Source organism: Phoenix dactylifera, unplaced genomic scaffold (genome assembly GCF_009389715.1).
Source record: "Phoenix dactylifera cultivar Barhee BC4 unplaced genomic scaffold, palm_55x_up_171113_PBpolish2nd_filt_p 000194F, whole genome shotgun sequence".
Taxonomy (NCBI): domain Eukaryota; kingdom Viridiplantae; phylum Streptophyta; class Magnoliopsida; order Arecales; family Arecaceae; genus Phoenix; species Phoenix dactylifera.
Genome location: NW_024067718.1, coordinates 916,316 through 943,681, shown reverse-complemented (window position 1 = coordinate 943,681; position 27,366 = coordinate 916,316). Strand labels below are relative to the sequence as shown.

General features: G+C 37.1%; 1 protein-coding gene across 1 annotated transcript; it reads right to left on the bottom strand.

Moving 5' to 3' along the window:
- On the bottom strand, positions 1 to 27,366 carry LOC103714131 (nifU-like protein 4, mitochondrial). The gene is made up of 6 exons (XM_039117277.1): positions 27,099 to 27,366; positions 25,121 to 25,282; positions 3,966 to 4,141; positions 1,270 to 1,373; positions 1,008 to 1,119; positions 1 to 364 (listed from the first exon to the last, which is right to left on the bottom strand). The coding sequence occupies exons 1-6, from the start codon at positions 27,289 to 27,291 to the stop codon at positions 296 to 298; spliced, it is 816 nt and encodes a 271-aa protein (XP_038973205.1). The 5' UTR covers positions 27,292 to 27,366; the 3' UTR covers positions 1 to 295.

The following is a 27,366-nucleotide window of genomic DNA, read 5'->3' as shown; positions in this document are numbered from 1 at the left end:
TAGGCACACAGCCAAAACATATTCACCAAACAATAAATATTAAATAAAGATGCAACAATTCAAAACACCATGGCTGTTCATTATTCTTTATTCGGGATTCTCTCAACGGAGTAAAGAAGGAATGACCACAGCTCACACGGTAACAGATTGAGACGTAGCATTTTACATTAGTTGGTAGCCACTAACCTAAACTAGAACTCCTGATTCTTCCCTGATTTGCCAATGTATTCGGAGTCAGTAAAGGAAAATAGGAAATTCCAGAGAGCAGATAATTAGCCAAAAAATATTTCTTCTGTCAATCCATCTGGCTATTCAACAACGTGTCCTCATCTCCATTATCTAATTCCTGTTCTACTCCTCTGACCTGCCAACAAAAGCACACATAAGTCATGTAAACAGAACAGAAATTGTTACAAAATGTACATCAAGCAAGCTGATGGAAGTAATGTATGTCATCAACAGAAATTGTAAGAAATGCACAAGTGAGAGTCTGAGAAAAAACGGTATAGAATGTGTCAGATTAATTTTTTCCCTCATCATCTTTAATTTTTTCGATCTACTCAAAACATGTTTGTACTAAGATTAGAATGAACACATTAGATGTAACTAAGACATTTTTGCAAGGGAAAAACAAAAGACAATCTCTTTCCACTAATCCCACAGGTAAGCAACAACTAAAATAGAACGATTAGTTTCTTTTTGCAACTTAATATTCAAGTAAAAGATAGTTTTCAGATAATAAAAGAAAATTAGTGCAGCAAAGCTAACTGTTAGCTTTCACTGGTAATAAGATAACTCTCTTGTTAAAAGACATATCTGATAGAACTTCACTTTTTTGGTCAATTAGATTCCCACCAAGTTTATTTTCAGAGAGTTCAGGCTGAAAACAAGGTATGGCTAATAAGATGGGATATCAGACTATGTTTGGCTTCAACTTGGGTACCTTATAATGCACAGTCTGGATACATAACTAATTTTTAACAGCACAGAAACAACTTGAATGTTACCTCGGGAACATAATGCATGAGCATGTTTTCAATGCCGGATTTCAAGGTTACTGATGAGCTCGGGCAGCCGCTACAAGCTCCTTGCATCTTTAGTTTAACAATCCCAGTATCACTAAAGCAACCATAGAGGAATGGAGAGTTAAATAAGTTTGGAATCATCTCCAGTACTGACAACATGAGATTTAACTAGGCATTCAGTGTAGTTGTGTGTGTATGTATGTGCGTGTGAAAGAGAGTGAAAGAGAGTGAAAGAGAGAGTTACGGATCAAATCCACGGTATTCAATATCGCCACCATCATCTTGCACGGCAGGCCGGATCCGGGTTTCTAACAATTCTTTGATCATTGCAACAATTTCAGAATCATCCTACAATGTCACAAGTCCACAGCCTACTCAGTTATTAAAACAAACATATGTACAAAATAATAGCAGAAAAAATGCATTAGAAACCTAATACAAAACTGACTTGCATGCACTAGAGCTTCTCTTCTACAAATCAAGATCACAACTAAAACGTTCAGAGTTGGCACCTACTTAGAAAATTTTATCAATGCTAAACAAATGGATCTTTTTTGCATTTACAATAATTACATGTCTAAAAGATAGTCTGAATTAGGGTTATTGCTAACTAGCTGAACCAGGTACTGTTAATCTATATAGGTGTTGCATTTGTTGCTTTTTTCGGACTATTTTTAACTAGGTTCATGTGAACCAAATTGAACCATTTGCAAATAGTGCAAGTGTGCAACATATAATTTGAGGTCAAGCTCTCCAGGCATATAGCATATGGGCCATCCAGCCTTTTATGAGAAATGATATTCCCAACTAGCATAGACAAGTGTTATGTTAATAGCAGTCATGGTATGATTCAGCATTCACTTTCTGATATATTTATTTAGAACTGGAGATCTAGCACTACCTTTTTATCAATATATTAAACAATAGTTGCTGCAAAACTCAACGGCAATGACGTGTGACTACACCATAGGACTTGAGAATCATCATACAAATGATATGTCAATGCTAACAAAATGACTAGCTACCGAAGTTATCGCCACCCAACGCCAATTCAGTTCACAGTCATACCAGTACAGTTTTTAAGTGCCATCTAAAGGATTTTCTACTTGTAACTTTACCTTGTTAAGCATTCTATAATATTAACACATTGTACAATTGTTCAACATTTTATTTGCTAAAATATTCAATATCTTTTTTTTTAACAATGGTATTTCAACAATGTTATTGATTATTTTCAACCAGAGAAAACCTAAGGTATCTTGATATTTTAAGACCAGCACTGAGTAATGATATAAACCCACAACATGTCTCCTGTTCAGAATCAAGTTCTCAATAGGACTGAAAATTAGTCCAGCAGACATTGCTCTCACAAAGGACATTTGCAATTATTGATGATTTGGATTTGTTTTACCATGAAGCAATTTCCTAGAAGCTACACAAGATGATACAACATGATCTCATTTATATTTGATTTCTTTTCTAATGATTTTCAATAAGATAAAAAATTGTATATCAGAATTAGACTTCACATGTTGTGTTGATTTTTGAAGTTCAAAATATGATAAAATCCTATAACAGTGCATGCTATTTTTTTTTTTCTTCAGATAGACCTAAACTGATTATCCATTCTAATCCCTTGCACTTTTTCCGCTAAGCACATTTTAGAATCAAATTTTCTTATTTTACCTCGTCTTTCTTTTTTTTCAGGTCAGAGTTCTTTCATTTTATTTAGTTCTTAAAGCAAAAGAGTTGGAGTACTACAAGCAATACGAAAGCAATACAAAAAGCTTGGGTTTGCAAATGTACAGGTCTAACTGTACCAGGAGGATTTTAAAGCCCGATCATTTAACATAATAAAGTGATAGAACCATCTTATGCAGAAATATGTTCTATATGAGAATGGTTGACCCCTTCAAAGCATCAAAAGATCTAAAGAATGCATGCCCTGATTCCTCGAGAAAGAAAGGGGAAGCCATTATCCAGTTCTTATAGAACAAGGACCCAAGCTTCTAGTTAGATATTTGACATGTGACTCAAGCACATCAGATACTATCTTTTATCCAAATCATTAAAAAAGATCTGAATTGACTCATAAATTTTCATAGAAACTTTTCTATGTTTATTATGTCTAGATTCTAATTTCTAAAATATAATTTTTTATTATTTTATGACAAATATCATAGCTAATTCATGAAGTGAATATGATGATGCAACGTGCCCATAAACAGCTGCATATTTGTTGTTAAAAAAAGAGAGGATATGCCCAATCCAATGCAAACCAAATTCAAGTCATTCTTATGCTTTCACATTTCCTCAAAAAAAAAAAAGGAAGCCCAACAACCAATTGGCCCGCTATCATGTCCAACAGACAATTTCCTGGCACAGGAAACACACTGTACCCTACCTGATTCTCTTGAGTCCAAGCTGCATAGTGAGAACAATTTCTTCTTTTACATAGAGAGAGAGAGAGAGAGAGAGAGAGAGAGAGAGAGAGAGAGAGAGAGAGAGAGAGAAACAATTTCTTCTTTTACATGAGCTCGAAGTTCATATTTAAAAAGCTAAAAACTCTGAGGCATCTCAGATTGAATGCAGGAAAGACCAGATAACTATTAAATGTTAGGAAAATACAGTAACACCATTGAAATTGAAATGGTGGTTACAATATAAGATTTGAAAAAGCTTGCTCTTACCAAGCATTTAACATCTGTAGGAATAGATTTTTCTGTATAATTCATCACCTAAAATGAAAGAAATGGAAATGGCAGAAGGTTTTTTGCGCTAAAGTATATCCATGACTTATTTGAGGGAGAACAAGGACAATTCAGCAACATAATTGTGATAATACTTGAAGCTAACCTTGATCTAATCAAGAAATGGCACAATCTAGCATCCGGATTGAGTAACTAAAATTAGCACCATGCAATAAGCATATGAAGGTACCTCATGAATTGCCGTGTCCATAGAAGCTGCCGCATTGGAATCCAGAAAAAGTGGTTTTCCAGATGCATAGAAATCCATGATTGCAGCAAATATTTCAGGTTTCAGAAAATCCCAGGATGCTTCCTCTGATTTTGTAACTGTTATAAAATCTGACCCGAAGAACACTCTTGTAATTCCTGGATCAATAGAAAGTAAACATTAATCTTAACCAATAGAAATATGTTCACCCTTCAGTTATAAGGAGAAGCAACAAAGAAAAATATGTAACAAACATCGATATGTCATCCAGAAAAGATATAGATCCCTTGTATCAATATAGGAGGTGTAGACAAGTTAGGCAAACATACTTCAAAGTTGGTAAGGATGAGTCACTCTTCTCATGCTAGATTACAACAAAGCTTAGGCTTACAGGACAACAGTTTTTATGGTTGAGAAAGGATTCTAAATTTCATTCACTCAATACATCAAGGTGAGAAACACCCTTTGTGTGGAAATGATTCTACATGAGAATGTCTAACCTCTTCAAGGATGAGAATTGTAATGTTCCTAAATAAATCAAGGGGCATAAATCATGCATATACCAGGGGGAATAAAGCACTAGCTTGTTGTTTCACAATAAGAGGTAAGGGCAAGTTAAATTGGGGTTAAACGGGAGCACAAAGCAAGAGTTTAGGCCAAAGTCCCCAATTTGGAGTGTCTGAGAACATGTAAGTCAGCCAGGAAGTGGTAAGTTGAAATCTGACCGGTTTCCATAACTTCAACGCTGAGGATAGTGAAGTCAACTTTGATACATGATGTGACTTGGTTCCCACTCCCATGCAGTTCTTAAAATGAGCGAGTACCATCATAGCACCTCCTCAAGACCATCATAAGAACCTTTCTCACCATCCATCCTCTCCCTCCATCTAGACTGTCTGCTTGACCACAGCTTGCCCCTTCTCCATCTGCTCTCCCACTGTCTGTTTTTAATCCTTACATCTACCACATCTCTTCCACTCTCCCTACCAAATTCGCTCACTCTCCCTGATCTTCTATCTCCTCCTTTCCTCCATCAACCCCATTGCCCTTCTGCTTTCCTGCCCATTCGGCCTTGCTTCTCCACCTAATATATTCTCTTCTTGTTACCCTCTTGAACAAAAATCACCCATGATATTCTTCAGAGGATGCTATGTTCGAGGAACCCATCAAAACCCAGATGCATTAGACTTTCCACCCATCAAAATCCTTACCCTCTTGATCAGATCCATCCTTTTTCCTAGATATTTCCTCAAGTTTTTCTATTTCTGTTGGACAACATAGTACAAAAAAAAAATTCTTTGCAGGATATTTCTCAATTTTCAAGATGGAAAAAAATCTTTCTTTCTTCCTTTTACCCCATTATTTCTCAATGGGTTTCATTTTGAAAGATCAATGGTTACCCTGTTTTTAATTTTTATCATAAAACAGGATGATTTGCAGGTTCATGGTCAAAATATCTGCCTATATTTGGAAGATCAATCCTATTACATGATCAACATATAGACTGAACTTCTCATTGCAATATAGATAAAAATGATCCATTTCACTTTATTTTACAGGGGAAGCAATTGGTTACAAACTATAACTAAATGGTTGGTTAGAAAATCAGGAAGAATAACAACTTCATGCCATTTTTCACCAAGCTATAATTCACAGTTCTTTTAGAGTTGTCAAATCTTTGTTTGTAGGCATTACACCCAGTAAACTAACCTCATAAACTACTCCTTGATCGTGCAACAAAAGACAATTATGTCAGTTTGTTTGCTTAATCACTTTTATAATTCTGAATAGATGTGGCCGTGGCTAGATTCCTATCAAAGAATCTCTGCCATAGAAGTATTTAGACTTCACAAGTGAATCCGATAGAATTCAGGTAATTCTATCAACCATCATAACTAAAGAATTTCTACTTTTGCCCTCTCCCTCAAAATATGTAGAGATCCCATTACTCACAAAAAATTATGTCATCCATATCACACATAATACAAATGCAAATAAGTTATTGATCAAAAGTGTGTCTCTGTCTGTGCATTTCCTTCATAGTTATCAAGTAAATTACGATCTTAAAGTGTAAGTAAATGGCATCATATGATGATCAAACAAAAAATAATCATGTAACAGAAAACATGCACACACAAAATCTGCAATAAATGTACATATCAAGATTTACTGAATCGATACCGAGATCTGTACCAGTTGGAAGACAGGTCAGTACGGTACCAGTTCGGTACCGTACCGACACATGGTACGGTAGGACGTGCCGGTTCCGTACTGGCACACTCAATTTTTTTGGTAGAGTTTTTCAAGTTGATTTAATTAATAATCAATATTTCTGAACTTTTTCAATGATTTTAAGTCTAATTTGATTTTTTTTGATATTGTTTCATGTTTTTATAATCTAGGTTTAACCTAAATGATGTATCTTATTGTTTTAAAATGATACAAATCATAAAATAATTAGTGAGATATTGCATGCTACAAGAAGCAACATGAAATATTCTTAAATCAAGTAGTAAGGTAAAAAATATAAAATAATACAATAAATTACATATATTTAAAATACAACATACATACCGATATCTAAAATTTCGTTGAGTGGCGATGCCTCTCGTAGACATCTGGATCATTAGTAAAGTCAGGAGATACATCAGTACACCCTTCTAACTAAGTGACAGTCTTATATATTCATCCCAAAAGGTACGTGCTCTAAGTTATAAGCTCTCTCGGATGTCTAATTGGATCTCTGGCTTTGAGAAGTGTCCTCTAGCCGATAAACTGACCGATAAAATGACTGTGAAGGGGTCTATCCGAATAAGCCGACAACAAAATCTGATCCGTAAGATGCTTCAGGCTGCGTAGGATAGTAGCCACTAGAAGATGCCTCAAATGCACCATATCAATATCTGTATTTATATGGGTCATAGGTTGCCTGTGGCTGCGGATAATAGGATCCAATATACGACTCGAAATCTGATACATCTATGTATCCTACTCCACGGCAAGGTCATCTGTGTAGCTGTATCGTGTCCTCCTGAATGACCTCGAGAAGCCTGTCTCCTATATGCAATCGAATTCTGACAAGCTCCACCAGATCATGCACCATGATATCTATCCTGTATAGCATACATAAACTGGGACTCACCGGTGAATCGAAGACCATCCTGCAACTATCTCATAAATGGTAATCTCATGTCCTCCACTCCCTCCTTGGCCAGCAGATCTATGACCACAAGTAGATGATCCATAGTTAAATTATATATAATCCAAAAATTAAAAATTTTTATGTCGTGTAAAACATCCATAAATCTACAATATATAATAAAATCAAGTTCAAATCAAAAATTTTGGCATGATCTTTTCTTATTTTGCAATTTTCGAGCTATTTTTTTAAGCCTCTCCAAAAAATAAGGGAATGAGATAGGAGAGAGGAAGCACCCTTTATTTAGGCTTGGATCTTCTTTCTAAAATGCTGAATTGGTGTGATCTTCACCGTGAGGAAAACGGGGAAAAGCATTTTGCCTCTCCGCCGCCTAGAAATGATGCTGGGAAGGCCTCCCAGCATCATTTTATCACTAGTACAAAGGAGACGAGAGAGGGCCTGGTTCAGAACTGGGTCGACTCAGTGCGAACCAGATGGTTATAACCGAGTTCTAACAAAACCGGCCGGTTCCAAACTGTTTCGGCCGGTTCGGACCTTTTCTGGCTGGTTCATGGCCGGAACCGATTTCAATGGCTGAACCAACCCGGTTTTCCACCAGGTCGGCTCAGTTTGGGCAAAACCAGGCGTTTCGGTCTAGTTCAGCCATCAATGGTACATATGTTGTAGGTGAACAATGCCTACATGCTTTGGAGGTTTATATATGTAAAACTTAGCAGCAGGCAACATCCACTTTGGGTAGTGCATTTGCTTCAGAATCTCTCTACAAACTAATCCTTGCACATGTTCAAAATATTTACAAGAGACACAGTTCCCTATAGCTGCACCTGAATCTGCTCCGGCACACATACCCGTTCCTAATAACTAAGAAATAGAGCAGGGACCTATTGTAAATGTATTTAGATTTAAATGTTCTAGAGTATGTGTGAACATTAAGTCAACTTAATATTATCATTCCTTGCTGCCATCTTTGTAAAATCTTTTTCTCGGATCATGAATGTATGGGAGTATTTATTGATAGATTGATGCACATGCTTGCTTCTTTATACAGCCATTACCTGTGGATTATCCATATAATCTGTCCAATCATTTCATATCTTTCAATTTAAGTGCTGGAAAAAGTCCAAGAACTCAAAGCAAAGTTTATGATGCCATCAGCTTCCTCTTTGAGATTAATAATACTTGATATCTGTGAAGGAAAAATATACATTTATTCCAGAACTTATTTCATTTTTATTACGTATTTATTAGTAAATAAATGTGAAATTACTTTAGCTAATATTGAAAGGACATAAATCACAAATCACTTTTTGCCGGGAAAATAAGAAAAGAAGAACCTCTTGAAGGGTATAAATACATAAATCCCATGTGTATATACCCATATGAATAAATTTGTGCTTGCAGCCAAACTTCATGATTTAACAAGTGGGCCATTTTATCCTTAGTATTTCTTTCCCATTTGGAATCTTACATGTGACTTCTACATGCATACGAAAGAAGTTTGTAATTGGTTGGACTCAAAATATAGCTTTGCTTTCATGGTGGCATGTGTAACGGCCTTCATCCAGATGCTAGAAAGAAGACAGCCAGTTCCACCTGAGCCATCAATATGTCAGAACTTACATAAGAAGGCCCTTACGTTTTGAATTTTATATGAGTAGGGATAGATGCATTGAGTCTATTGACTGCATACGTATGGGCAGGCCTGCTCATTTTATATTAGCTAAAATGTTGAGAAATAAAATTCATTGTGACACAATCCACGTGCCCATTGATTTTATTCCTTTTTGTTCAACCAGAAGACATTATTTCCATCTTACAATAGGAGCTATATGTAGCATCTGGGACAGGTATATAACACAACCTAGTCCTGCAACAGCAACCAAGATTCTGTCTTATCCACTCTATCACCCATATTCAAAGGTGAGATTGTTGGAAATTGTATCCTAAATGTCAATCGTCAGCATATTGATGATTGAATTTTGTAAATAAATTGACAAATTAATAAAGTATTATTTGGCATTATTCATCATTTTATCTTCAAATGAACTCTTATATGATGAAGTCCTTAGGACTTATGTTATGATAAAGAAGGATTTATCTTTGAGTCCTTAAACTTGTTCGCGACCAAATGATATGTTGTTACTAGGACGACAACATTATCGAGATTAGGTCGTTGTGTGACATATACGTTGGTTGTCCTCTTAACCAAGGAGTGTGGAGACACTGGTATGCCATACAGGTGAAGTGTAGGAGTACATTTCACTGAACGTGACCAATTCCGGAACGCTCTACTGTCAAGAAATGCTCCGAGTGGATATGGGTATAAGTTTGGCCCTCTGACCTGAGATCGCAATCTGTGACTAGCAAGCAACTCACTGTACTTTGGTACCGGACTACCTGAATTTCTAATTCAGTGACGGAAGGTCACTGGGTGCAGTCAAGTACTTGCGTAGTCAGTTGTGAGTCGAGATGGAATTGACCCCTCCTGCAAACAGGAGATAATGTCTTGTGATTAATTTAGCAAAACCTTGGCCAGGGTAATCCCAGTGAGGAGTCACGGGATATCTAAAGTTAATCACATAATGGATGTACTAATTATAGCGTTGACCGTGAGCTCTAAGTCATCCTGGCATTAGGAGTCAAAGGGATTGAATTATACAGTAACCATAGTCCAGGATTTCAGAATATTTGCTTCGCATATATTCGGCCTATCCGGACGTCGGGTACCATTGCTAGATGGTCACATCGATTAGTATAGGAAGACGTTCCTATACTACCAGCTTAGGTTCGAACCTATGAGGTCACACGCATAGAAGTTTCTAGGTTGATCAAATGGCTGATTGATGATTAAGAATCATTCAGGGGTAATTTGGTCAATTCGATTGACAAATTATCCTAAGCAAAAGTTGCATTAAAATAATTATTGAATTATTTGAGGATTAATTAGCAATTAGATTGCTAATGAACTCAATTTGATTGAGTAAATTGGGCTTAGGTTGAGCCAAATTGAATAGGATTCAATTTGGGCTGCATCAGGGTTTAACCTAATTGGATTGGGTTCAACCCAAGTAGATTGAGCTTGACCCAATTGATGGGACTTGACCCAATTGGATTGGGCTTGATCCAAATCAATTAGAAGACCTTATTTGATGAGGATTATGAGTCCAAATAATCAGAATTGGATAAGGAGAAGAATCCCTAAATTTTAGGAACCCATCCTTATCTTCTTGGAGAAGAATGACACCTTAATTTATTCCCAATATTTTCTACGCCTATCCTCTTTATTTTTGGCAAAAAAATTGGCGTGAGAAGAGAGGAGGCGTAGGCTATAATTTCTATAAAAATGGCGCCTTAAATTTTTCTAGAAAGATTTAGATGAATTTTCTAATTTGTAGGGATTGCATGGTGCATTAAATAGGGTGGTCTGCGGCTGAACTTTGGACGCATGAATTCCTATCTTTTAGGGATTCAAAATGCACGAAATTTGGATATGTTTATCTCCTCTTAGCTGCCAAACCACCAAAATTTTTGGAAATTTTATCAACCAAATTAGTTGGCTAAAATAGGTGTGAGGCGTGGGGTGGTCTTTTGGCTATAAAAGACCCCCATGCCTTGGGTTCAAGATATACCATATTTAGAGGTTTCAAAAAATTCTGAAAAAATTTCCTGAGGGCCTCTATCCCTTCTTCTCCTTCTTCCTCACATCCATCCTCCATCTCCTTGAAGAACAATCAGAGGTTGAGTGTTTAGAAGGAGAAATCTTCAGCCATTGCTGCGTTCCTGCGCGAGCTAGCACTCCCGCGGAAGACGATCTACCTAAGGCTTCGCGTGTACTTATCATAGAGGCCATTCGTGTGCGTGGCTGCGAAGTCAAGGATCAGATCCATAAGTTTCTTCCATCATAAAAGGTATTAATCCCACATCAATATTTTATTTTGGAGTCAGGGTCTAGGTCTGATTCCCCGAGGTTTTACCCTCCTTTGGGGCTCCTCACGGAGTTATCTCCAGAATCCATTCGATGGATATTCGGAGATTAATCGGAATAGAGTTCTTAAGTTTCAGATCTGATAGTTAATCATGCATGAAAGTTTTAGCATAATTGTTTAAACGATTCCGGCATAATCCTATGTGTTCTTAAGGTGCTGATTTTTAGATTTGATCTTGTAAGCATGCATGAATTAAATTGTTTGATTCGATTTTTCCGCTGCGTTTTAAAACTTAAAAAGAACTACGTATGGCTTGATCCCCCTTATGAAGGGGTACGTAGGCAACCCGATCAGGTTCAGCCATGGTTTTTTTTTAAAAAAAAAAATCAGCATGTTTAACACCGAAGAACCTAGGACTCACTTTCAGTGGTATCAGAGCAAAGGTCCAAGAGTTGTGACCGATCTCCGGAAACTCTCACGCGTGATCGTATGACGAAGCGTGGCTCTCCGTTCGGAGGCGTATAGAGATGCGTGCTCTGATAGGTATACATGGGTGTCACCCTATTTTAAATGGGACCGAATCCATGTAGGAGTGGAGACTCCCCTAACAGTGGTATCAGAGCCAGGTTCATGTTTAAACTTTTATGTTTTAATTCTTGTAATTAAATCTAAAATCATGAGCATGCTTAGATTAGATCTAAATTATTTTTTATGATTGATTTAATTGCTGATTACGCATGATTAACTAGATCTGAAATTTTGAATGCATATGATGCATGTTTGTGTTAAGATTTGTAACATAAATAAATCTGAAATCATAATATTGTTTAGATTAGATCTAAATAAAATTTATGATTCATATGATCTCTGATTTTAATGAACAAATCAGATCTGAAAATAAAAGTGAAAAAACAAATACATAAGATGTATGTTGTTTGTATTAATTCATGTTGTTATGTATATGTGATGCATGAATATTAAATATAATGACTTAAACATGAATTAAATCTGATTACATGTGATTAATTACAAAAACTTAGATCTGAAAATATATTTTAAGAACTGAAAGATTGTAATTAATATGTAATTAAAAAGAAATATGCAATGATCAAAACTTTCATAAGTCTAAACTTAATTGAGAATTAAGTGTTATGAAATAGAATTGTAACTCAATTAATTGACATTGCATAATTCTTTGGGCATATGGGTTAGCTTGAATCAAGTTCCTAGAATTGGGTTAGACCTAAGGTTAGAATCATACATGGACAAATAGAATTAATTGATCAAATCTAATTAAGTAGTAACTAGATTAGGTCAAGAAAATTCTAGATCAATTTACAATAGTTGTAGATGGATCAAGTCCATATCTTTGATTAGACCAAGATGGAACTTGATTTAGGCTCAGAGGTGCAGCCCGAGTCATTTGAGTAATCAAATCGAAATTGATTAACCAGTCGGTGTCTAAGGTAAGTTTGGCAGTTTTGACCGGTGATTTTTAATTGGGAGCTACTCGCACTGATTCGTCTTTGTCGAGTTAATGGCATATCTCTTCCACCGATCTCACTTACCTGGCCGACATGGTCAATCACATTTTGATTGGATCACTTAATGATTCGAGTTAGCCCATGCCTATAAGGAAAATTAGTTTGACTGATTTAGGTGCCTCCTTAACCGGTTTGAGTCTAATCTGATTTGGTGAAGTCAGTGGAAGAAATTAGACTAACCGGATCTTCTTATCTATCCTAATTAAGAAATCCTCTAAAATTATTAGATCCTTAAAATGAAATGGTTATGGGGATAACTAGGTCATAGCCTCCCATTAAGTTGGGTGATAATGGGTCCAATGTTTTGATAATTATTGGAGGCGCGACATGCCTGGTACTTATCAAGCATTGGAATTGTCATTCAATATATGATGAGTTAAGTGTACCTTCAATAGGCGGTCCGGTGAGCCGAGCCACACTCGGGCTTGGTCGTCTATTAGTTGATTAGACTTAACCCTATTATTTAATGGTTGGACCTGACTAGGATATTCGGTGGAGGCGCCACACGCCTGCCGAAGAACCTAGGGCAAAATTATCACTAGAAGTTGCTTGGTGAAGCAACTGGTTTAGAACCTACCAATAGGTGCATATGGGTTAGCCGAGCCACACTCGGGCCTATAAGCGATCTATTGGGTTCTAGTGCCCACTAAAGAATTAGGAGTAATTTTTCGAATTGGAGGTAGAGGCTACCAATTTGTATAAAATAGTGGGAGTATCTTTAGACTAAAGTCCAAGTCTACTGTGTTTAGTCAATTCATATACTAATAGCCAAATTTTCTTTTATGTAGAAATGACCACAAGTTTGTCACTTCGCTCATTATTGGATAATGACAAGTTGACAGGTCCCAACTTCAATAATTGGTATAGGAAACTGAAAATTGTGCTAGAGCATGAATGGATCCTTTATGTGATAACAGATCCGGCACCTGAGCAGCCCGCTGCTAATGCACGGGGTACAGTCAGAGACACTTATCAGAAGTGGCTCAGTGATCATATCACTGTCCGTTGCATTATGCTCGCTGCAATGAATGATAAGTTTAGTTGGCATTTTGAGAATGCGCAGCCGGAAGACATCATTCAAGTGTTGAATGAATCTTTCGGTATTTCTGATGATGTTGAAAGGCACAAGACTAGTTGTGCTATTTTCAGCGCACGTATGAAGGATGGGGCTTCGGTGACCAATCATATATTGTACATGATTGAGTTAATCGAGCGCCTAGGCACTTTCGGATCTCCCCTACATGATCAATTGGGGAAGGATGCTATACTGAATTCTCTTCCTGGTTCGTACTGCCCATTTCTCACCAACTTTCGTATGACGAAACTGGTAACAAATTATCACCAATTGTTGGGTTTACTACAAACTTTTGAGAAGGATCATCAACTCCTAAAAGGGTCGGTGAATTTAGTGGGAGGTTCGTCCAGAGGTCGTGGTACCTTTAAGAAATAAAAGAAGAAAAATAAGAATCAAAAGAAAAAGGTGCAACGTGCTAAGCCAAGTCAGACAAAAAAGATTAAGGCTGACCACGATCTGGCAGAATGCTTCAATTGTAAGAAGCAGGGGCATTGGAAGAGGAATTGTCCTCAGTACCTTACCTCACTTGACCCGAACAGGCCAAGCAAGAGAAAAGGGCAATCAGTTGCTGATCAAGGTATTGATATGATAACACCTTGTAATTTCTCTATATGTGATAAGTCGACCTGGGTATTAAATACTGGAAGTCCGTTTAATATATGCAATTCGTTGCAAGGACTTCAGGTCAATGAGAGATTTGAAAACAGCGAGAGATTCCTGAATGTTGGAGATGGAAAATCTGTTCCAGTTCTAGCTTTAGAAAATCTCAAACTTGTTTTCAATTCTCATGTAGTTGTCTTCAGTGATTGTCACTATTGTCCTACATTCTTATTGAATGTAATTTCCGTAGGCCTTTTGGCAATGAACGGTTATGAAATTTCAATAAAGAAATGTTCTTGTGATATCATTATGAATGGTGTTACTGTAATGGCATCTACTTGTTATCACAACCTGTTAATGTAATGTACACGTCAAGTAAGCGTCCTAGAATAGATAATGTCACGGATGTCTACCTTTGGCATCATAGGCTAGGTCATATTAACAAGAACAGGATGAACAGGTTAAGTAAAGAGGGAATCCTCAATGTTAATGATTGTGAATCATTGACAACCTGTTTGTCATGTCTTCTTGGTAAGATGACCAAATCACTTTTTACCGGAAAAGGTGAATGAGCCAGTGATTTATTGACCCTTGTACATTCTGATGTATGTGGGCCAATGAGCACAAATGCTAGAGGTGGGTATTCATATTTCATTACGTTTACAGACGACCTTTCTAGGTATGGTTATGTCTATTTAATGAGACATAAATCTGAATCATTTGAAATGTTCAAATTATATCATAATGAAGTAGAAAAACAAATTGGAAAGAGTATTAAAACTCTTCGATCAGATCGAGGAGGTGAATACCTCACCAGTGAGTTTTTGACATAATCTAGGAGAAAATTGGATTCTCTCTCAATGGACTCCTCCTGGTACACCACAGTATAACGGTGTATCAGAAAGGAGAAATCGAACTCTGTTAGACATGGTTCGATCCATGATGGGGTTTGCGAGTCTGCCCATATCTTTTTGGGGATATGCACTTGAGTCAGCCTGCTACATTCTAAATAAGGTTCCAAGTAAGTCTGTAAATAAAACACCACATGAGATGTGGACTGGACGTAAGCCGATGCTCTCTCACTTTAGGGTTTGGGGGTGTCCAGCGTACGTCAAACGTTTGAAAACAGACAAACTTGAACCCAAGTCTGACAAATGTTTCTTTGTTGGTTATCCTAAAGAAACTAAAGGATATTACTTCTACTTTGCTGAAGAACAAAAGTTGTTCGTAAGCAATAGAGCTGTTTTCTTAGAGAAAGAATTCTTTAGTGAAGGAACTAAAAGCTCTAATGTTGAGCTTAAGGAAGTTCAACATGTAGAAGATCCGACACCATCTACTGAACTAGTTGAGTCGGATTTGATTAGATCAGATCCAGAACCCATATTAAATGCACCATTAAGGCGATCGGGTAGAGTACCACGTCAGCCGGACAGATACTACGGTTTCTTGGTTCGGGACAGGGATCCTATCGAACTTGATGAAAACGATGAGGATCAGATCACATATATGGATGCAATGCAGAGGTATGACTCTGATGCATGGCTTGGAGCCATGCAATCCGAAATGGAATTCATGAAGGTCAATGATGTATGGACATTAGTTGACCCACCCGAAGGGATTAAACCCATAGGGTGTAAGTGGATTTTCAAAAGAAAACGGGGCGCAGACGGAAAAGTAGAGACCTATAAAGCCCGTCTGGTTGCCAAGGAATATCGTCAACGTTATGGTATTGACTATGACGAGACGTTTTCTCCTGTGGCAATGCTCAAATCCATTCGGATTATGCTTGCGATAGCAGCACACTTAGATTATGAGATCTGGCAGATGGATGTTAAAACCGCTTTTCTAAATAGAGATTTAGAAGAGGAGGTGTATATGATGCAACCTGAAGGTTTTATATCTGCAGATGAGTCTAAGGTGTGCAAGCTTCAAAAATCTATTTATGGATTAAAGCAAGCTTCACGGAGTTGGAACATACGATTTGATAAGGTGATCAAATCATATGGCTTCATTAAGAATGAAGAGGAACCTTGCATTTATAAATGGGCAAATGGTTCAGTTATTATATTTCTTGTTTTGTATGTGGATGACATTCTTTTAATCGGGAATGACATTCCTGCATTACAAGAAATAAAGGTTTGGCTATCATCTCAATTTGCCATGAAGGATTTGGGAGAAGCATCTTACATCCTAGGGATGAAGATCTATAGAGATAGATCTAGAAGATTACTTGGATTATCCCAATCCACATACATTGATGCTATACTGAAGAGGTTCAGTATGATTAATTCTAAGAAAGGCTATCTTCCGATGGGCCATGGAATTAATCTCTCTAAAAGGGATTGTCCGACAACCCCTCAAGAAAGAGAGAGTATGGATAGAATTCCATATGCTTCGGCAGTGGGATCTATAATGTATGCCATGACATGTACTAGACCAGACATGGCATACTCATTAGGAGTAGTGAGCAGATACCAGTCTGATCCAGGTAGCAACCACTGGAAGGTTGTAAAAACCATCCTTAAGTATTTGAGAAATACTAAAAATCAGTGGCTTGTCTACGGTGATTCTGACTTAAAACTTGAGGGATATACCGATTCAAGTTTTCAGTCAGATCAAGATGATAGCAAGAGCGTGTCGGGATAAATCTTCACTCTTAAGGGTGGTGCTATCTGCTGGAAGAGTTCCAAGCAGCACACAGTGGCGGATTCTACAGAAAATTGAAACAAAAGAAAATATGGCTGACCCATTTACCAAAGTCCTCGGCATCAAAGAGTTCAACAAATACAAGTCGAAGATGGGTATTAGATACTGTGCCGATTGGCTTTAGGCTAAGTGGGAGTTGTTGGAAATTGTATCCTAAATGTCAATCGTCAGCATATTGATGATTGAATTTTGTAAATAAATTGACAAATTAATAAAGTATTATTTGGCATTATTCATCATTTCATCTTCAAATGAACTCTTATATGATGAAGTCCTTAGGACTTATGTTATGATAAAGAAGGATTTATCTTTGAGTCCTTAAACTTGTTCGCGACCAAATGATATGTTGTTACTAGGACGACAACATTATCGAGATTAGGTCGTTGTGTGACATATACGTTGGTTGTCCTCTTAACCAAGGAGTGTGGAAACACTGGTATGCCATACAGGTGAAGTGTAGGAGTACATTTCACTGAACGTGACCAATTCCGGAACGCTCTACTGTCAAGAGATGCTCCGAGTGGATATGGGTATAAGTTTGGCCCTCTGACCTGAGATCGCAATCTGTGACTAGCAAGCAACTCACTGTACTTTGGTACCGGACTACCTGAATTTCTAATTCAGTGACGGAAGGTCACTGGGTGCAGTCAAGTACTTGCGTAGTCAGTTGTGAGTCGAGATGGAATTGACCCCTCCTGCAAACAGGAGATAATGTCTTGTGATTAATTTAGCAAAACCTTGGCCAGGGTAATCCCAGTGAGGAGTCACGGGATATCTAAAGTTAATCACATAATGGATGTACTAATTATAGGGTTGACAGTGAGCTCTAAGTCATCCTGGCATTAGGAGTCAAAGGGATTGAATTATACAGTAACCATAGTCCAGGGTTTCAGAATATTTGCTTCGCATATATTCGGCCTATCCGGACGTCGGGTACCATTCTTAGATGGTCACATCGATTAGTATAGGAAGACGTTCCTATACTACCAGCTTAGGTTCGAACCTATGAGGTCACACGCATAGAAGTTTCTAGGTTGATCAAATGGCTGATTGATGATTAAGAATCATTCAGGGATAATTTGGTCAATTCGATTGACAAATTATCCTAAGCAAAAGTTGCATTAAAATAATTATTGAATTATTTGAGGATTAATTAGCAATTAGATTGCTAATGAACTCAATTTGATTGAGTAAATTGGGCTTAGGTTGAGCCAAATTGAATAGGATTCAATTTGGGCTGCATCAGGGTTTGACCTAATTGGATTGGGTTCAACCCAAGTAGATTGAGCTTGACCCAATTGATGGGACTTAACCCAATTGGATTGGGCTTGATCCAAATCAATTAGAAGACCTTATTTGATGAGGATTATGAGTCCAAATAATCAGAATTGGATAAGAAGAAGAATCCCTAAATTTTAGGAACCCATCCTTATCTTCTTGGAGAAAAATGACACCTTAATTTATTCCCAATATTTTCTACGCCTATCCTCTTTATTTTTGGCAAAAAATTGGCGTGAGAAGAGAGGAGGCGTGGGCTATAATTTCTATAAAAATGGCGCCTTAAATCCTTCTAGAAAGATTTAGATGAATTTCCTAATTTGTAGGGATTGCATGGTGCATTAAATAGGGTGGTCTGCGGCTGAACTTTGGACGCATGAATTCCTATCTTTTAGGGATTCAAAATGCACGAAATTTGGATATGTTTATCTCCTCTTAGCTGCCAAACCACCAAAATTTTTTGGGAATTTTATCAGCCAAATTAGTTGGCTAAAATAGGTGTGAGGCGTGGGGTGGTCTTTTGGCTATAAAAGACCCCCATGCCTTGGGTTCAAGATATACCATATTTAGAGGTTTCAAAAAATTCTGAAAAAATTTTCTGAGGGCCTCCATCCCTTCTTCTCCTTCTTCCTCACATCCATCCTTCATCTCCTTGAAGAACAATTAGAGGTTGAGTGTTTAGAAGGAGAAATCTTCAGCCATTGCTGCATTTCTGCGCGAGCTAGCACTCCCGCGGAAGACGATCTACCTAGGGCTTCGCGTGTACTTATCATAGAGGCCATTCGTGTGCGTGGCTGCGAAGTCAAGGATCAGATCCATAAGTTTCTTCCATCATAAAAGGTATTAATCCCACATCAATATTTTATTTTGGAGTCAGGGTCTAGGTCTGATTCCCCGAGGTTTTACCCTCCTTTGGGGCTCCTCACGGAGTTATCTCCAGAATCCATTCGATGGATATTCGGAGATTAATCGGAATAGAGTTCTTAAGTTTCAGATCTGATAGTTAATCATGCATGAAAGTTTTAGCATAATTGTTTAAACGATTCCGGCATAATCCTGTGTTCTTAAGGTGCTGATTTCTAGATTTGATCTTGTAAGCATGCATGAATTAAATTGTTTGATTCGATTTTTTCGCTGCGTTTTAAAACTTAAAAAGAACTACGTATGGCTTGATCCCCCTTATGAAGGGGTACGTAGGCAACCCGATCAGGTTCAGCCATGGTTTTTTTTAAAAAAAAAAAATCAGCATGTTTAACACCGAAGAACCTAGGACTCACTTTCAGAGATATCCCTCTATCAACTTTCATTATTTGACTATATTAGTTGACTTCTCATTTAGAGGTTTCAGGGTGTAAAACGAACTAGAAATCATGTAGGATTGCAACAATAAAGGTCACTTACGATGTACTGATCTCAACCCAACATTTTAGCTTCTTGTTGTGGTTGGAAGAGGCCAGCTCAAACTGTATTGGTAACCGTCAAAATACATGGCACAATAGTTTCATATGAAATGGCAGCTTGGAAGGGCTCAACTAGTGGTTTCATGATATTAAAGGCTTCGACCTCATGAGCCACACTGCAATTCACAACTGGTTTTTTCTTCTCTTGACAACAATATACTAGCTGTGGACTATAATAATCCATTTGTGAATCGGAAAGGGGTGTTTGACAATGATTGACCTTAACTATTGCATTCACAACCAAGGATAGAGAGCAATGCAATACACAGCACAAACCATGCAGAATATGTTGATGCATGAATCACAACATAAAGATCATACCTTGTATGTCATGCATACAGATATGCATTGGTGCGAGCTCCCATGCATCGACACAAATTGAGACAAATTGGCACAGGCCCATTATCTTTGCCATCAGCAACAACATGTGAATTGGCATTGGCATGACATGTCATAGCCAACTGTATGGCATTGTACTATAATTTGCCAACCATGACAAACATCATGGCATGAAGTGCAGAACTATAACCCTTTGACGTGAACTTGCAGGATAAGATCTCAAAGCAAATGTGGCTGGGTTACAGTAGAGTCAAATACTACAGTCAATCTAATTAACATATGATATGTCTACTATGTTTCCTACAGTAGTTTTAGGAGTATGCAAGTCCAAAAGATCTCTACTGTGTTTTACACACTTTATGACTGTTTATTTTTCAGCTATTATATGCAAGGAAAAGTGTTTATATTGTATATGGTTGCCATTTTTATCCCTCAAATGTGTTATTAGCTATCATTTGTTTGTTGTCATGGAATCCAGAAATAACATTATAATTACATGCTCTGTATCATTTGTTTGAATAAGAGAACAAGCATGGAAAACATAGTGAGGAATGCAATGGGAGTTCACAAAACCTATCACCAAGTAGTGAAGGGGAAGGGGTGGAAGAAGGAAATGACTGCCTTCCTCATCCAGCAACCAGCCTCTACTGCAGCCATTACAGTTGTAGATGAGAGATTCAAGGTAACAAGCTAACAATATAAAGATGGATTTCTCTTAAGAACTTGGCATCAGGAGATTTCTGAGCCTTTACTAGTATCAACAAACTTCTGACAGGAGCTTCACGAACACCATTGGAGTCTACTTGGAGACTGAATGGAGTCATTGCGTCTTTGTCCAAGACTTTGTTGTTTGTTTAGCTTTATTCTTGTGTTTGTTTTCTGTAGCTACAGTTTTCCCACGAACTGAATAAGTAACAAATTTTGTGCTAGTTTAGCATAATCTATATCTAACTTTGCACACCTTACACTATGTTTTTAGTTCCTGTTACATTCAACATGTCACCTTAAAAGCAACTCACGTTCATGCCCAGAGGTGAACTTAGGTTGGGTATACCCAAATCAAACATGAACTTGACCCAACTTATAGAAGATCTGGATCCAGACCAATATTTGTGGATCAGGTTGTCTCATAAGCCTAGATCCAACTTCAAGATAAGTTCAACTGCCTCCCATAATAAAATCCTAATAACCCATCCTGACTTCAGAAAAATTACTAGAAAATATCATTTTTGGTTGTTAAAATTCAAACCTGACCCATACCGAAGGCAAAGCTATTGAAGAAATGCTTCAGTATAGGTTCATCAAAACCTGGACACTAATCCTATTCTATTTTGGTATAGTGCATGCAAGACTTGAGCCCAAGTTCCATTTGTGTTAAATTCAAGAGAAGTCATTTAAACAACACGTATCTACATAACAGCTTCATGCTTATCTGTTAAGGAGGTGAATGATGCAAGACAACTCCAAGGAACCCTACTATGCAACACCAATCACAAGCAGTTGAAATCCTTAACTCTACAATGATGCAATATCCCAACCCAGATCAAAATGTTAGCACTTCAATAATCTGAAAGCTATGGTCAGGAAATGTATTAAAAACAACCTTAGGTGCAAAGATGGATGAAAATGCTGCCATACAAACATTTTGCTAAAAAAAACATCAGAAGACAGCTTGTATCCATATTAAGGAAAAAATTTCTAAAAGCAAAGTATCAATTATCACCAAATGACCAAGGGATTAGCAATGATGGTCTTGTATTCACACACTGTAACTCAAATGCAGTCCACATTCTGGTACAGATCTGTCTCACTCCTCTCTGATGGATTGTTTACTATTGTTATTTGTTAAGGAACTGAAGTGTTCCACATGGTGGTATTGGAGGATATGGATCTCTGTAACGTCCTCCAGGAATTGATTTGAAGGCAATATATATATAGGACACTAAAAGTTTTAATTTCAGATCCACTAAGGAATAGAAGATCTGAAAATTTTGGAACCCAACGAGATCAAAAGGCTCATTACAGAGCCTGGTCTGGACATGTTCAGCTGCTTCCGTATCTAGACAGCAAGTACAGATAAGATTCAAAGGTATCAGGTTGTAGAATGATCAAAGTACACGCAGAGACAACTGGGAAGCAGCATAGGTGAAGAGTGAAAAACTATATAGAGAAGTGTGATAACTATCAATGTCATACCGATTGTTTGGGATTCAATCCTCAGGCCTCACAACAACATACATCACATGCAGGGAAAAAAGAAAGAAGAAACACCCTTTTCATTGAAAAACAAACTTCCATACCCCATATGTACCAAATAAATAAATAAAATAGGCAGCATTAAATAGCTCAGTATTATACAATTATATTAATGCTACAAGTACCATGAATAATACTGACCCCTCTTTCTATGCCTAGGGGTAGAACCGGGGGGCTAGCAAGAGCCACAGCCCCCAAATTCTGAAAAAATACGTATATAATATCTATTTCCAAATTTATCTAATAGGATTCCTACTCATTCATTCTCATAGTAGTAGCGGTGGTGGTAATTTATTACATAGAGAAACAAGCCTCTACTTAACTTCACATAGTAATTTATTACATAGCAAAACAAGCCTCTCCCCAGCATATAATCCCCCTTAACTTCTCCATCATAAAATCATGGAGTGGTTCCTGCCTCCCAATATTCATTTCCAACCCCAAACATATCATTCCCAAAATCTTAGAGTATGCTAAGGAAATGTAGTTGTTAATCATATATGGAAATTTTCTAAATCATTTTTTTTTTGAGAAGACAAATTGAAAATAATTAAATTGTTGGAGCCTATCGTATTTGGTTTCTTGCATTCCCTATATTATCCTTCCCTTCCTCTCCCTTTATAGATCCCATTTCCTTCGCATATGAAGAATGTTCTATGACAGCCTACAGGACTTGCATACAAGCTTGGATTTTCAGAGATAAAAGAGAAGATGAGGAGGAGAAGTCACACACCAGGAGAATCATAGAACTCCACAGAACAATTTGCAAAATAAGTTTATTTTCTGTCTCTGAGTTATCTTAAATAAGATTAGAACTCCTCATTAATTTCATCTGACTCGAGATACATTTACTAGACAAGGATCCAACAGATGTGTATAAATTACTTTTGTGCAACTAAATTGCCTCAAAAACCTGTTATTTCTCAAGTATTTCTTCTTTACGTGTTAATGTTCATTTTATTGTCAGGCTGTTAGTTATAATTTACTACAAGACTAATAATCCAACCGTAAGCTTCAATTTTGATTATAATAACTTGGACAATAGCACTAGAAATCACGAACTTCTTGATGCATGATAATTTAAGTATATCGTCGATTCATGCTTTAATAGGAATTGTGAAAAATATTCTAAGTTGTTATTTTAGCAAAAGAAATTATCAAACAAGACTCCAACAAAATGTTAACTTCTTTTTAACCAATAAACCTTGTAACTAGATTTTTCATCTCTCTCTCTCTCTCTCTCTCTCTCTCTCTCTCTGTGTGTGTGTGTGTGTGTGTGTGTGTGGAGCCCCCCAAGGTTGAATCCTGGTTCCACCCCTGTTTAGTCCCAAAGTGCCCTTTTGCTTCTCTAATTTAACATATGACTAACCTTGGTGACTCCATCTAGGCTCCAAGCACGCTCCAATGGTGCTCGCAAAGCATCATGGTGCAAACATGTTGATAATTTGATATCAATCCAAAATCTCAGAAATTTCCTCAAGCACCAAGTATAAACACAAAATCCATCTAGATCGCCAGCAATGAGGTATCACTAAAACGATACATATGCTTGCAGAGATTGAAAGGTAAATAAAGAGGCAAACACAATTTGCATAAAGGACTTCTATTCTTAGTAGCTTGACCTAGCAAGCCCATCTTCCATGTCATTTGAATTCCAGGGTTCATGCAAGAATTGTATTAAATATGCATTCCAGGTCATATAAGGATCATAATTAATGCTCGATCACCTCTGTGCAATCTATTTGTGCCACCTTAATAATCTCCGGGGAGCACTTGATCATAATATTAGGCTACAAATCCCCTCTATACTGAACTATTATTTCCATTGTATTGTAAGGCTAGAAATCATGCTTTCACTTTACTTCACATACACACATAAATGAATCAGTCACAAGCTGCCAACTAGAAACAAATTTATGGTAATTTCCTCTGGTGTCTTCCTACTAGTTGCAATTTTCTATTGATAACACAGTGGCATGCACCAATTACAGCTGAATTCATTGAATTTCATGCATGGTATGCCGTACCGTACTGAACCGGACGGCACCGGATGTACCATACCGTACCAGTTCGGTACTGGTACCAGTACCGGTGGCGTACCGACCTTCGATATGCCAAAAAAAAAAAATATGTATCGTACTGTATCGATACTACGGTAGTGTGGCACCAGTACGAAGTTCGGTATCGGTACGGCGAACCTTGATTTTATGTCAACAATTATCTTTGATGTTTTTATTGAAGCAAACTGTATAGTCCTTTTTGGAGCTAGAATATCAACTCAGTTCACTCTATACATATTGCAGATATACTAAAAATCAAGTAAACATATTCAATCTATATTGCCAAAATAGTTAATCATGAAAATGTAAAAATGTAGAGATATGAGAGCATAGTTTTGAAAAAGGATCACGTCATTCAGAAAGATGAATATGCAAGACATGCAATCATTTGCCAAAATACAGAGTCATGGGGCTAGATAAGCACAAGGCCAGAATATACTAGTGGAATTTGGAGTGATGAAATGGTACAAAAAATGGCTGTAAGAATCAAAGAAAATGGAGAAGATAGAATGGATGAGAAAAAGTGAATTGTGAAAATAACTGACTAATCTTTGATAAGAATCTAAAAAAAATAAAATGGATTAACCAACAATAACTGATCTTCAAACAAGAATAAGAAGCATGGCCCAGATTAACAAAGTAAATGCACTCTATCATGCTTAATAAAAGCATTGATTGAAAAAAAGAAAAAGAAAGAAAAAGAAAGAAAAAGAAAGAACAAGAAGAAGCATACCATCAATCCCAAATAAGGATTTAGCTAGCGGTGAGTTCATGGATGCACGAGCATTTGGAAAGTCAGCACTTCCAACTTCCATAACTGGTTTCCCAGGATAAAACATGACAGACATTGGATTTGGTGTTGATTGCGTTTGAATAAACATGCTCCTCTTCTGCTCTGTGCAAGCAATCATCAAAATATAATCAGTCCAATATAGGTTTATTTGAAATATACCATATATTCAGAAGTTAAGATACAGTCTTTCAACTTCATATACATAACAGAATTTTAAATATTGAAAAGTTACAAATATGACCCTAACAAGAGATTAATTTAATTGTTATGCAATGAATATACACATATGCATCAAAGCTTAAAAAAAATACATGCTTTTTAGATGCAACAGAGAATGCATATACATGAAAGTCTGTGATCTTGTTTTATAAACAAACAAAATACACCAACTCATTACTTGTTTCCCTGGTGAGACCTCCAAGAATAATAGAAAGTATGGCAAGTGATGTTGTAGACTGCATATTCTGTTGGTTTTAATGGGAGAAACAGGTTGTGAGGATCAATGAGGATCTTCCCAATATCTTCAGCCCTTTTGCAGGCTCGTACAATCAAGAAGCGATACAAGAGCTACTATATTAACTGAAATGTTAATGTGAAATCAGAGGAAATAAATTAGGTTATGCATGAATTTGTTTTCTTCCTCCAACTTTGTAAAGCAACACAGCCATGTTCGTTGCAAAAACTTACAGTAGCAAGTGTTGAAAGAGGCTGAGTTAAGGTGGAAGATTATTTAGCAAGCTTAATTTCGCAGGCTTAGAGATATTCCTCCAATGTCATACACAAGCCCAAGTCTTGGAAGAGAGTGGGAGATTTTAGGATGCCATTTTATGGGTCTTACTTCTAAAGAGGCCACGACAACTGATGGCATTGAGAAATTACCTTTGTTTATTTTGAGAGACTAACAAGTGACTTGTTAGGGTTGTTCTGGAGGAATTAAGAACACCTAGTTTGTGCTCTTTGCTACATGATGTTTATATTTCACAGCATAACATCATAATCCCTTCCATGCCTAAGCCTGTTCATCCTTTTCACTATAGTTCCTTCTAAAAGGGATAAAGAGACAGAGGGAAGCATAAAACTAGAAGCATTGAACTGCATAAACATGAAGAACAGTTAAAAGTGATGAGGCAGGAATGGTCAAGAGAACACATTCTTTTCAATGAAAGACTAAATGAATTTGTGATCATAAACATCTAGTGCTAAAAATTTTAGATGTTAAGAGAAACAAGAAAACAAATGATAGTATCCATAATATAGATATCATTGATGTCCAATAGCTTGAATAAACAATACAAAAGGGAAAAATAAAGAAAGAAAATCTTCGAAGCAATTCAACAAAGCAAATAGGAACAAACAACATACTTGTTGGCCAAACATGCAAATATAAAGCACACTGATGCTTGTTATGGCTGAATAAGTAATAATTTCTGTAATATCTAATACAAAACAAAAATATCTAATAGAACTTTGATTTTCAGACTCTTTAGGATAGGAACAAGGCTGAACGCTTCCTAGGAAGGCAAGAGTGTATGCGAAAAAAAATTCTGGCACGTTATTTTTGACATGTTAAAAGCATTCAACAGCTATCTTAGATGAATTGATTGAAAAGTTTCAGATTGACAGTACGACTTAGGAACATATTTTACCATTATTAATGCAAATTAAACGCAATCTTCGCACTCGATATTCATTGTACTATAAAACATGCACTCTTTCCTATGAAACACGTAATTGGATTGATTGTATACTTCTACGATTACGATTCTATGAATATATAAAGATTTGGCATCATGCTAGATGAAACCATGACGAGGAATTGGGGTTTTCTTCAGTAAAAGAATAACAAGAACAAACAAGTCAGAAATCCATCTCTTCAAGCAGCAGGGAACGTGAGGACAGGGGGAGTACGCGAACGCACCTCCAAATTTGAACCATGGGATCGAATTCGGAGGTTTCCATGGATTGAGAGGAGCGAAGGACGAAGGGTTATGAGGAGGGAGAGGGGTCGATGAGAAAGGGAAGTCGCGAGCGGAGCAGAGAAGCGATCTCGGTGTGGCTTTTGGGGTCCAGAAAAATCTTCTTGCGAGAAGCCTTGCGGACTCCCTCATCATCTTCTTGCTTCTTCCTGCCTCTTGATTCCTTCTCTCCGAGTTTTTTCTTCCGACCTGAGGGAAAATTCTCCAGAT